At 45.7% G+C, this 11,168-nt stretch overlaps 2 protein-coding genes across 4 annotated transcripts in view; both read right to left on the bottom strand.

The window, feature by feature from the left end:
* Positions 1–54: 54 nt before the first annotated feature.
* On the bottom strand, positions 55–6,240 carry cfap36 (cilia and flagella associated protein 36). Of its 2 annotated transcripts, XM_040178865.2 has the most exons (11): positions 5,805–6,240; positions 5,359–5,423; positions 5,175–5,276; positions 4,704–4,818; positions 4,511–4,598; positions 3,227–3,386; positions 2,270–2,375; positions 1,812–1,993; positions 1,510–1,686; positions 1,005–1,115; positions 55–782 (listed from the first exon to the last, which is right to left on the bottom strand). In XM_040178865.2, exons 1-11 carry the CDS (start codon positions 5,908–5,910, stop codon positions 699–701), a joined length of 1,296 nt encoding a protein of 431 aa, XP_040034799.2. In that variant the 5' UTR covers positions 5,911–6,240; the 3' UTR covers positions 55–698. The 2 variants fall into 2 exon arrangements, with proteins under 2 accessions (XP_040034799.2, XP_077960884.1); XM_078104758.1 differs by lacking the exon at positions 1,005–1,115.
* A 677-nt stretch (positions 6,241–6,917) lies between these two features.
* The window catches only part of LOC120820743 (inactive phospholipase D5), a 28,870-nt gene continuing 24,619 nt past the window's right edge, over positions 6,918–11,168 (bottom strand). For both annotated transcript variants that reach the window (XM_040178861.2, XM_040178862.2), the window contains exons 7-10: positions 10,787–10,923; positions 10,524–10,689; positions 10,330–10,420; positions 6,918–10,171 (exon numbers count right to left, since the gene is read on the bottom strand). In XM_040178861.2, the coding sequence (XP_040034795.1) occupies positions 9,633–10,171; positions 10,330–10,420; positions 10,524–10,689; positions 10,787–10,923 (933 nt within the window). In that variant the 3' untranslated portion in view covers positions 6,918–9,632. The remainder of the gene's footprint in view (positions 10,172–10,329; positions 10,421–10,523; positions 10,690–10,786; positions 10,924–11,168) is intronic.

Genomic DNA, 11,168 nt, shown 5'->3' with positions numbered 1-11,168 from the left:
TGAGACCTGCTAGCTAAATGAGGGCTGTAGATTATAACCACACACACAGTCGGGTTGAGCTTGTTCCTATAGAATGATTTTTATTAAACAACATACGTGAAATACTGCATTTTCTCGTGGAAACCGACGCACCGTTCCTGCGATCACACGAGCGAGCGTGGGTTCATCTCGACAACTTCCCTGGTGCTCTTTGGCAACGATGAGCTTGCTAATCTAACCTTAACCTGAGCGCAAAACTCCTGGCACGTCTCTCCACGGTCACTAGCGGACTCTGATGAGCTCAAACATTCTCCATCGCTCTTCATCTTGGACCGATCAATGCAGTTACGTAATCAACATCTGTACTATCAACAGCGCAGCGGCGCGTTGTTAGTGATTTACATGTGGAATTTGGACGAGCTAAATAAAGTAAATTAAATGTAGTGCGGCGAACAAGGAGCTCTCTGGACACGGGTGTGTCTAGTGGTGTAAAGTTAAAGCCATCTGGGAATCTCACATGAGTGGAGACGGCCACGTCCGAAATATTAAAGGACGTGTACCTTCTTCCCCGCGGCGATGGAAGAGACGGAAGATCTCGTGACGTTTGTGTTTCGGGAAACCCCTGATCGGCGTAGGTGAAAGATCTGGTCGGACGTGGCGGCGTGAAGGAAGCTGTGCGTGATTAACAAAGCGAGCGGACGCCATTTGGAATATTGCAGTTATTTGTTGATCACTTCCTCTTTCAGCTTGTCGGCCAGATGTTTTCTCTTCTGCAGCTTCTTCCTCTCCTCAGCGGATATCTCCTGCAGGAAGAATCGAACAGAGAAAAAAAATCACCGGCAGTGGCTATTGTAGCCAAGTATGGCTGTGCGACACGTGTATTGTCGGCCTTGTTTACAGATCTAAAGAGGACGTGTTGATGAATTCAAATACTAATGAGCCCTAATTCTCTAAAAGGCTGCGATCTGTTCCTTCTGCTGCTCTTAGGGTGCTTGTGACAGAGCCAGAGGCAGTTGATGGATCACCTTCTGTTTGGAGGAGTTAGCAGCGTGTTGTGCTGGAGGAAGAGGAGCAGGAGGAGGAAGAAGAGGAGGAGGGGTACAGGCCCCATTCCTCTGGGACTGGCCCAACGTCTCCTGACAAGCCAGATGCAGGCAGGGAGAAATGAAGAGCGGCCGCCCCCCGAAAAATAAGGTCGACGGGGGAGGTTTGAAGAAAAAGAAAGGAAAACGAGGAAGAATGTGGGTTAAAGGAAATCATGTGAAATCAAGAAAGGTGTTTAGAAAATGAAAGAATGTAATGGATATGAAGTGTAAATCATAAAGCTCTGTCACAACTCCTTGCAGTGATTACTCACACACAAATCACAGCCAGTGGAACCGTGAAATGATCCGTAGCCTGCTTTTGCAACTCATAGGACAATATGAGGAAAAAACTAGTTGATCACAGCCAACATCACCAGCCGCGTTGTGCTATCAACGGGGGGAGGGAGGTTTCAAAAAGGAAGCTCCAGGAAGAGGCGGCACTCACTGGGACGGCGGCGGTCGCCTCCCCCGGTGGGGCCGCCGGCGTGGCGGGGGTCTCCTCCGGTGGGGTCCCCTGCTTGCTTCTCTGCTGTTCTCTCTTCAGCGCCTGCAGCTTGTCTCGCTGCTGCCGCAGGTATGCCGCCCTCTGCTGGAGCTGCTCCTGCTGACACATGGTCAACTCCTGGGAAGGGAAGGAGAGCGGTTCAGCGAAAAACATCAACCGCTCGCGTTCATCAAGTGCCGTCAGCGCGTTGACAGGGGGCTCCGAGTTGTGCTGCAATGAGAGAAGAGGGAGGACGGGCTCACGGTGTACGGCTGGGAGAAGCCCGCCTCTCTGTGCGCCTCCTCCAGACACGCCTCGGCTGCGGCCCGGCCGCCGCCGCTCGGCTCCTTGGTGCCCGGAGCGAGGCCCGCGGAGGCTTCAGCGCCTTTTACCGGAGCTCTCACGGCTGGAAGGACTCGGGTCTCCACACCATTACTGCCACAATCTGCACACAAACACACACACACACACTTAAATTGGTTTGATAATTTGCGGCTTTCTCAGTTTGGTTGTGTTTTTATAAAAATGGCACCATAAAATAATATCAGTAAACCAATAATTGGCATGTAAAGGATTTAAGAGAGCAACCATACAACACAATTCATCTATGAATAAGTTTAATAATAAGTCTTTAATGTGGATCTATTCAGGATTTTCTCAAGATGAAATAAGACAAAAAGAGTGGCAAAGTGAGGGGGGGTTTGGGGCTGTGCTGAAATACCTGGTGGGGGTTTCGACGCTGAGCTGTGCTTAGCTGCACCTTTTGTAGCCCCTCCTCCGGGGGCATTCGTCCGGCTTCCTGCTTTAGTGACGGATTTCCCGTTAACCTGGAGGAAAAGAGAAAAACATATTTTACCTCTTACCTTTTGTTTGGGTAAGATTGTTTTGGTGCAACATGTTGGATCAGGCATCAGCTGTCAAATTCAGCCCACTATTATATAATGCTGATACTGCTTATGCTGAAATATGTTGATTTATTGCTACCACACGAGCAACCAGTCACAGGAACTGCCCCCCCCCCCCCCCCCCCCCCCCTCCCCCCTGTATTACCGTAAACCCTCAAGATACACTGATACTTTTGAATATCAAGCAATCACTTGGGTGCCGCACCGCTGATTCACATATATTCAGTTCGTCGTGTTGTTGCTTTGTGCGTGTGTTTCACGCACCAGATTACCAGATTAAATTCAGTGCTTCCGTGCACTGGCGGGACGCGGCTGCTGTCACCGCCCCACTCAGCTTGGGACTGTCACGTTATAAAAAACAATATACATGTAACAGACACAACCATCACGCAGGGAACGCCAGCTTAGGTCACATGATACCTCCAACCCCAAAAACAACGTACAGTTATTTTTTGTGCGATTAATGCTTGGAATTTGCTACCTCCTGTAACTCATACGGGTAATATTCTGTCAAAAACGATTAAGGGCCTCGGGGCCAATAACCACGGGGCGTTTTCCATTGCTTTTGTCATCTGATCCTTCTTTCTAAATTGCGGATGCCCTCGACAATATACATCCTGGTCCTCGACTGCACTAGATATCTGACTGAGTTATTGGTTATTATTTTTATTGTTATATTCTGTTTGTACTATTTTTAACTGCGTGGAAGCTTAGCGGCGGCTAAGGCTTCAGCTAATGGGGATCGAGTAAATAACACTAAACAAATGTCTGACCTTGCCAGCGTTACTTAGTTGGCGTGGCGCTGTGGAGGTAATCTGGGCTTCGCGGTTTTCTGCCGTTGGCTTATCAGAGCAGCTGCTGGAAGCGGAGCCGACGTCTTCATCTAAAAGCTCCCGCCTGGACATTTCCTCATCATACTCCTCTTTTGACTTTCTGAGAAAGAAAGAAGCAGGAGGAAGTAATGAAATATCACATCAGTGATCAATGGCTCACAGTCTGAAGTTTTCCTTGAGCAGCCCAGGTGTGATGAGAGCGAGGTTAATCTACAGTTAAGCAGGTTCTGCTCCGCTAGAACAAGACAACGACGTCAGGTGACAACCAAAATATGCCCTCACTTGCTCCTAGGAAGCACCGGAGTGACACACGCACATCCTTTAATTTGCTTTATTTAAGCACCTAATTTGAATGGGAGTGGAATGCTGCAAAGTGTTCTGCAGATAAAAAGGACAGTCAATAAAGTAAGTGCTCACACTTACTCAAATGGAGCCAGATGGGGCTATTAACAATATACGGCAAACAAGTTTGTTCATTTCGGAATTAAATTAAATTGAACAAAACTGATTGGATGAGAGTGTAGCTGTGACTGTGCATTGTGAAAAAGACTGTGGGGATTTATATCATATCACCATCAATTCACATGATCCAAAAACATTTGGAATGTCAATTGAGGCTAAAACTGTACCGTCAAATGTTACGTAACAACGAAATAGTGAAGATCCGGAGACAGGATTGTGTCAGTTTGCAGCACCTGAGAAAAGCCTTTTGATAAATGATATTGTTAATTCTACCAAACCACGTAAACCATGTCATGGTATGGTGTCATTGATTGGCAACGCAGTTTTGTGTCAATCCCTCCAATCTAAATTTGCAGGACTCTAAGGAGCTTTATTACGGCCCCATTAGGCTCAATGTGTTCTACTTGGCCAGGCTGCAACTTGCAGAATCCCATTAGAGAGCAGGAGCTCCCTGACACCTGGACGCACGACGGCAACGGAGGCGCAGAGAAACCGTGGAAATATGTGTGTATGTTGGGAAGAAAACTATGACCTAATTACACGATGACTGAATTCATTAAATAGTAAACAATTAAATGAAAACAAATCTACGGACCTAAACTGTTTTACAGAATAGGCTCCCTTTGATATTTCAACTTAAAAACGTCAATGTTCTATCTACTTTAGTAGGGTTTTGCATGAGCAATGAAATACTATTAATTGTGAACTTCATAAGAGGTTGAAAATTGCAAGATCATATCTGCATGTCTACATTTGACTTACTTGAGAACCTCCTGCAGGATTTTCATCTCTTGATCCTGCAACTCCGTCATCACGTCCATACCATCGGTCAGACACTCGGGGAGGGCCCCTGCACACAGAGCAGGCGTATCACTCCCAGCAGTTTGTTTGTTTGTGAGCATGTGCCATGGCGGGTGATTGTGCGTGTGTGTGTGTGTGTTATGATCTGGCCTACCGTTCCTTTCTTTAATGACTCTGAGGGCTTCAAGCTGCAGCTCCATGTTCTTCTGGACCATCATGGAGTGAAATATTTGGAAGTCATCTGTAGCCAGAACCGTCTGGAACACCGACTGAATGAAAAAAAAAAAAAAAAAAAAGCACTTATAAGACCACGAAAAGGTAATGATGATTGAAGATGCTGCTTGGGTAAGACACTATGCATGGCCTTTTAAAGGTTATGTTCTATACGTAAATAGAACATATCTAAATTTGAGATAAATGTATCACAAATAGGTCCGTCCTAATTGTGCTGATTCATAAGGAAAGGCACATCTGCCTTGGAGGCGGACTATATTTGGCAGTATCTGTGCGGCAGCATGGCTGGGGGGGGGGGGGGGGGTGTGTTATGTAAGCAAATCCCTTTCTTGATTCTCTGTTCAGGTTAACTGGCAGGCGATCAGTGGCTCGCGAGCAGTACTTTATGTACCTGCAGTGTTTTGGACTTGGCGAAAGGAGAAGTGCACGCATCCAGAAACTGCTGCTCGTTGATGCCGACCTCCTGCATGTAATTCCCCAACAGATTCTCCACCTGCAAAAAGCAAAGCAGCTTACGTCAGTCGTGCTGACCACCGATGAGTGATGTGCGTGAGGCAGATGGACATTATACTCACCATTGTCTTATACTGCTGGTGGATCTCTGTGTACGACAACTTATTCTCATCTTCGTCATCAAAGACTAAGAAAAGGACAAAGTAGAAACTCAGACACGTTGTTAAGTTCATATTTGTACTGTGCCACACAGGAGACATCTGGATACCTTTTGCAAACTAGCTTCATGAAGTTCCCTTGTTGGTAGCTCGGTCACGCTGGCTAGCTACCAGACTTTAACTCAGCGGTACCTTTACTGAGTTATTACTTACTGACTCAAAGGGACGTGCATTGAGTGAAATGCCGAGCGGTTTAGTGGCGAGAAAAAGCCTAAAAGCTACAAACGTGCGAAAAAAAACACCAACAACAACACCAAGAAAGCAGTAGCTTAGCTTAGCCGCCGCGCTAACGGGGCGCTCCGCTTCCACAGACGCGTCGCCGAGGAGCCCCGGATGGAAGGCGTTCTTACCTGTGCATTTGTTTTCCATAAAGTCCGTGACGGGAACGACCCATTCGGGGCTCCCCAGGTAGCCAACGATGCTCTCTACCACCCACTCGCTGTCGTCCTCAGCCATGTTGGCTGCCGCCGAGCAGCAAGAACCACCGCAGCAACAACAACAACCGCACCAGCACAGCGACGTCCGTCAGGTCGGCCACAGCACGCGCATACACCCCGCGGACGGACGGGAAGAGACATCTAGGTGTGTGTCCGTCCTGAGAGAGTGGCCATCGATCCCCTCAGTGGTGGTTTTCACCCTCTCTTGACGGGACGGGACCGTCTCCGGGAAGAAACAGCACACTCGTGGATCTGCGGGCCCCGCGATGGTGACGCTTAATCGGTTGTCAAGGTAACCGCTACGTCATTCCGATGCCCGGGACAAGTATAATAAATAATATCAGGCCCTGTGGTCCGCTGTGTCTGTTTCACTTTATTTCATGCATTATTCTTCAGCTGTAGTTGGATGATGTTGAGCTAAATTGAAGAATTTTGTGTATTACAGACACTACTAAAAAAACGAATGCATTTCCGTATTAATTGATTAAAAAAAAATAACAACCACCCTTTGCCCAAGAAAACTATTAAAATGTGTTTTCCTTTTGTCGAACTTAATAGTTCAAAACATCAATATAACAAAAAAAATTAATCTAAATTGTTAAAATAATCCAAATAAAAGTGAGCAAACTAAAACTATACATCACAGTTACATCATCAGTAACTAGGAAAGTGCAATATTTACCTCTGAATAGAAACATTGAATCACATTCAAATAGGAAAAGAATACAGAGAGGTGTTACGAAGTTATTGAGTCCAGGATGGCTTTAAATCTCTGAATGATGTCTAACATCCCACTTCCACTTGTAATGTGGTCTAAGCTTTAATCCCAGCGATGTGAGTGTGCTCAATCAGGCAGATATTATTCATTCTTTCTTTTCTTCATATTCCCGGAGGTGGATGAATGCTTCTGTTCTCAGCCAGGCACGCAGGGCCTGACAAACCGCCGCAGTGTGATGATATTCTTGTATTAAGAAAGCACAAGTCACTTATACTTAAGCACAGAAACACACACACACAAAACAGCACTAAATTGTTATTTTTTTTATTAATAGTAAAAACATAGCGCTTATATAATTCAGTAGTGTGCATTGACAAGGGTATTTATTAAATATACATTCCTTCCGTATTTTTTAAAGGTATATATGCTTTCATTAGTATCGCTAGAAAGGCTACTGTGCACACTACATAAAGGCCAGGCATGCAATCATGCCAAAACAGTTCAATAAAAGGTCGGCAACGTTAAAGAGTTTCATGGTGAGTATTTCAATTGAATATTCCTTCAGTGTACGTTGAGCTACATCAACACCATCTTCCCTTCTGACTTCAAGAAAACAGAATCTTTCACATAGAAATCAATGCAAACTGTGCAGTTCTTTTTTGTGTGAGCGGCAGACAGTAATTCAGAAACTATCGTTTTGCTTGGATTTTATAATTCGCATAATGCAGATTATAAAACTTTGGTGATTAGTAGTGTAGTCCTGGTCCCTGCTAACTGGAAAACATTCCCTGTTTGTAAGTATCAAAATACTTACTTAAAATACTTAATACTGCAAACAAAATAATCAAATAATACGCACAAAGACTTGGGCACAGGTAGCCTCAGCCCCTGTGTAACAATCAAAGACAATAACAGCTGCGTAAAGTAGTGAATCTGACTCCGGATCAGTTACATCACCAGCAACACAGTGTGTTGACGTTGTGCTCCACAAGAAACCATGTGGACGTCGTTATTGAGATAATGCTCAAGTTCTACTCACTCCGAGTGGGGAAACGTTCTAGAAATGAAGACAGACGATTGTGTTCTCTCCATGCAAGAGTTGGAGACAGTGTGTGTTGGGGCACTCATACAGCAGCATGAGGAAGTAGTTTTTTGTTTAATGCATATTGACATCAATTGTTTTTATTGATGAATACTTGAATGCCGTATATTTAAACTATTCTTAGTGCAATATGTGTAACACTCTTCCAATCAACATCATTTGGATTGAAAGATAAGCAGGAAAATCAGTTCAATCATCCCATGCGACTAGCTTTTATACATTTCATACGAATTGACATATAAACAGCACTTTGAAAAATGTGATTAAAAAATGCCTTTGTTCCTCCTTCTCGTGACATTCTCCAGATGGCAGCATTTATCCGTCGTGGCCAGATTACAGTTGTCAAGTGGTGTGTGTCTGTGAGCCCTGTCTGTACATTAGGAGAATGTGTTATCATGCACGTGTGTGACTGACTGTGTGGCGGCTTTTGTAGCACAAAAGAGCAGCCACGATTAGTGTATGCAGAATACTGCTGGTACCCACCAAACACATTACATTTTTCTGGTCAGCTAAACCTTGTTTCCCAGCAGAATGAAATGCTTTTCCCGCTCGGAAGATTTTAGTTAGTATGTTTGCCTGATTCCTCGATGAATGGCTTTGGAAGTTAAAAAAAAATCTTCCTACATAACCAACACAAAAAGCTTAGTTGTAAAACTCGGCGTTCAGAAGAGCTTAAAGGCTTCAAACTAGCATGCAATCATTCAAAATGCAAATAAAAGTCATTGCAGGCTTTCAGTCAAAAGTAAATTCTTCCATGCTAACAATCATGTATTTATCTCCACATAGTAAAGGTAATATATTTTCAGTAAAAGTCAAAAGATTACAGGCAACAACTTCCTTGAGGTTAATCTGCAGAAACCACAACTGTCGAGCTCTGATAAAAATTCTTTGCATTGATTTGTTTGACAGCAAAGACCCTCTGGTTCTTTCTGCTATTCAATCAATAACTCACAAGTGCGTTCAAATTCTCTCAAATTTGTCTCATCGTCCAACGTTTTGTCTGTTTGAATTGGAATGATTAAATATGAGGATCCTTCCTCCAGGGAAACCTACGTGTAGATTTTAAATGGCGGCTACTGATTGAAAACCCCACGCCAGGGTACATTTGGCGTTATAAAATGAACACAGAGCGTCATCTTACTCAAATAAAAAAACTAAACATCTGGAGGTACACATGGTGCTGGGTGGAGCTGGATTATGTAACGGCTGTCGGTGCCGTGTTTAGTGCTTCTGGTGTTGAGATCCAGACACGGTGGACATGATTTACACTCAAAATGAGTTAAGAGGTGGTTTCCGTGACGGGACCAACGGTGAAGCTCATCACTCTGTGTGTTCTTTGTGAAATTACAATTTTCTCTTGTCAGTGCAAACGCACAGTAAATTATTTAGAATACTGGTGGAGATAAATAAGCTACTACACATGTATCCACCACCGATAGGAGTACAATAAGGCTGTGTAATTCTTCCAATACTTTGGAACGCATCTTTAATGCTAAACGTCCTCGCTGCTTTTCCTTCTCTGCATAGACATCCAGGCATCTTTCCCCCTTTTGAAGGGGCGTAAAGGATGACTGCCACACACAGCTAAAGTGACGATAAGATTTAATCTGTTTCCTTTTCTTCAAAACAGAAAAAGGTTGCAACAAGGAGTGAAAAATAATTAGATAAGTAGTAAGGTAGTAAGTTATCATTACTGTGTATTAATCAGTGTTTCTTTGCAACCCAAATGTTTTGGTCTCATTCTTCAAAAGCGACTTTACTTTCGATTCTGGCTTCTTCCAGGGAACACGATCCAAGTCCTTCAAAGCCAGCGCCACTTAAATCTCAAAAGCTTTTTTCAAAACGGAAACATTGAACTGCTACAAAGACCTGTTGGGTTGAGTCCATTGCTGCTGGAAGGTCTCACCGCCGTGCTTCGTGGTCACAGGGACCCGTTGAAGGTTTCTCTGCTGCCGCTGCTTTCGGCCGGCTGGCTGTGTGGATCCGTTGGATCGTCGCGGTAAACACCTTTGACTTGTACCCGTCGGTCGTCGAGGGGACTCGTTTTGTCTCGTCCCCTCTCTCGGTGGCTGTCGAGGCTTGGCGCCGGCCCGTCGGCCTTGCCTTGGCGACCAACGTTGCCCAGTCTGTCGTCATGGTGCCTCGTTTTGACTGGCGTCTGTCTGACGTCTTTGCGGTTGTGTCTCGTCGGTGGCGGCCCGTCGTCGGGCTGGCCCGCTCTAATAGGCACCGGTTCGTCGTGGCCGGCGCTGACCGGCGCGTTGACCTGGCGCTTGTTGCAGACGGGGATCTTATCGGCCTGCAGCGAGTGGGTGTAATGGGAAAACCAGTCCCTCTCGAAGACAGCTTTCAGCTGCTCCACCACCGTAGAGTTTCTCTCCTCGATGCCCTGCGGCTGACTGATCACCAGGCCGGCTCCCGCGTCAAAGGTAAACTCATTCCCCACCCAGTCCAGGTTACCTTTCGGGTCGCGGAGAAGGAAGAAGAAGAAAGCTCACAACAACTAATCCCAGTGTGAATCGCGTATGCACACTGATGTCAAAGCAACGAGGTGTAGTTGAAATCCACACGAGGTGAGAAGAGAGACGTCAGACATACAATGTAGTCGATGGGCTCACCTAAATATACGTCTCTATCCGTCACCATGAACCTATTGTGGTTTACTCCCTGGAGACTGCCGTCGCTTCTCACTCTGGGGTTGAAGAACCTCTACACACACACAAACACACACACACACGCGCACACGCGGTGCAGCATTGAGCATCGACAAAGCGTATCCGTAGATTTATAAAATAGCACACGGTGTACTCACAGCCTCCAGTGAGCAGTTGGCCTGATCCATGCACAGAGTCCTCAGGGACCACAGGAAGTTGGAAGTAAGCGGATGAGTCTTTTCCCAGCAACTTATCAGCAGACGCACCCGGACCCTCCTCAGGATCAGAGCCTCCCGGATGAGACTGTCGATGCGGGACCAGTACCTTGGGCCGGGGATACGAACGCAGTTGGATCACATGAGCCCAAGCACACAAGCTCTAAATGAGGAATATCAAAGGAAAACCGCACGGTGGATCTAACCTGTGAGCACTGCGGCTGAGGAGGGGCAGGTAGTCGATGATGGAGATGTATATGAAATGGCGGGCCTCCTGGATCACCCTGGAAATGGCTTCAAGGTCACTGCTTCGATGTTTGGGGATGAGAACTTCCGGGGAGCTCTAGGAAGAGGAAGGAGAGTGATCGCTGGCGTTGAGAGGATGCACAGCCCCTGACTGTGTTCCCCTCTACGGAGAAATGGAAGATCAGAGCATCGTGCAACCAGACCAGGGATAGCACAGAGATTCTCCTTTACAGATTCAGGTTCTGACTTAGCTGGAAGGTTTTCTTTTCACCACATAAAAACAACACATGCATTTTTAAAAGCAAAGTAACAAAAAAGTAGGCCTCCTAATGGTTTGGTATA

The sequence above is a fragment of the Gasterosteus aculeatus genome, chromosome 6 (genome assembly GCF_964276395.1).
Source record: "Gasterosteus aculeatus chromosome 6, fGasAcu3.hap1.1, whole genome shotgun sequence".
Lineage (NCBI taxonomy): Eukaryota > Metazoa > Chordata > Actinopteri > Perciformes > Gasterosteidae > Gasterosteus > Gasterosteus aculeatus.
Note: the sequence above shows the minus strand (reverse complement) of the source record. Positions and strands in the feature narration are given on the sequence as shown.

Excerpts from the sequence above, each read along its gene's own strand:
- cfap36 (XM_040178865.2), bottom strand. The coding sequence starts at position 5,910 with ATGGCTGAGGACGACAGCGAGTGGGTGGTAGAGAGCATCGTTGGCTAC. Across the intron at positions 4,819-5,174 it reads CCAAGTCCAAAACACTGCAG|TCGGTGTTCCAGACGGTTCT; the intron begins GTACATAAAGTA and ends TTTTTCATTCAG. Across the intron at positions 3,387-4,510 it reads ATCCTGCAGGAGGTTCTCAA|AAAGTCAAAAGAGGAGTATG; the intron begins GTAAGTCAAATG and ends TTTCTTTCTCAG.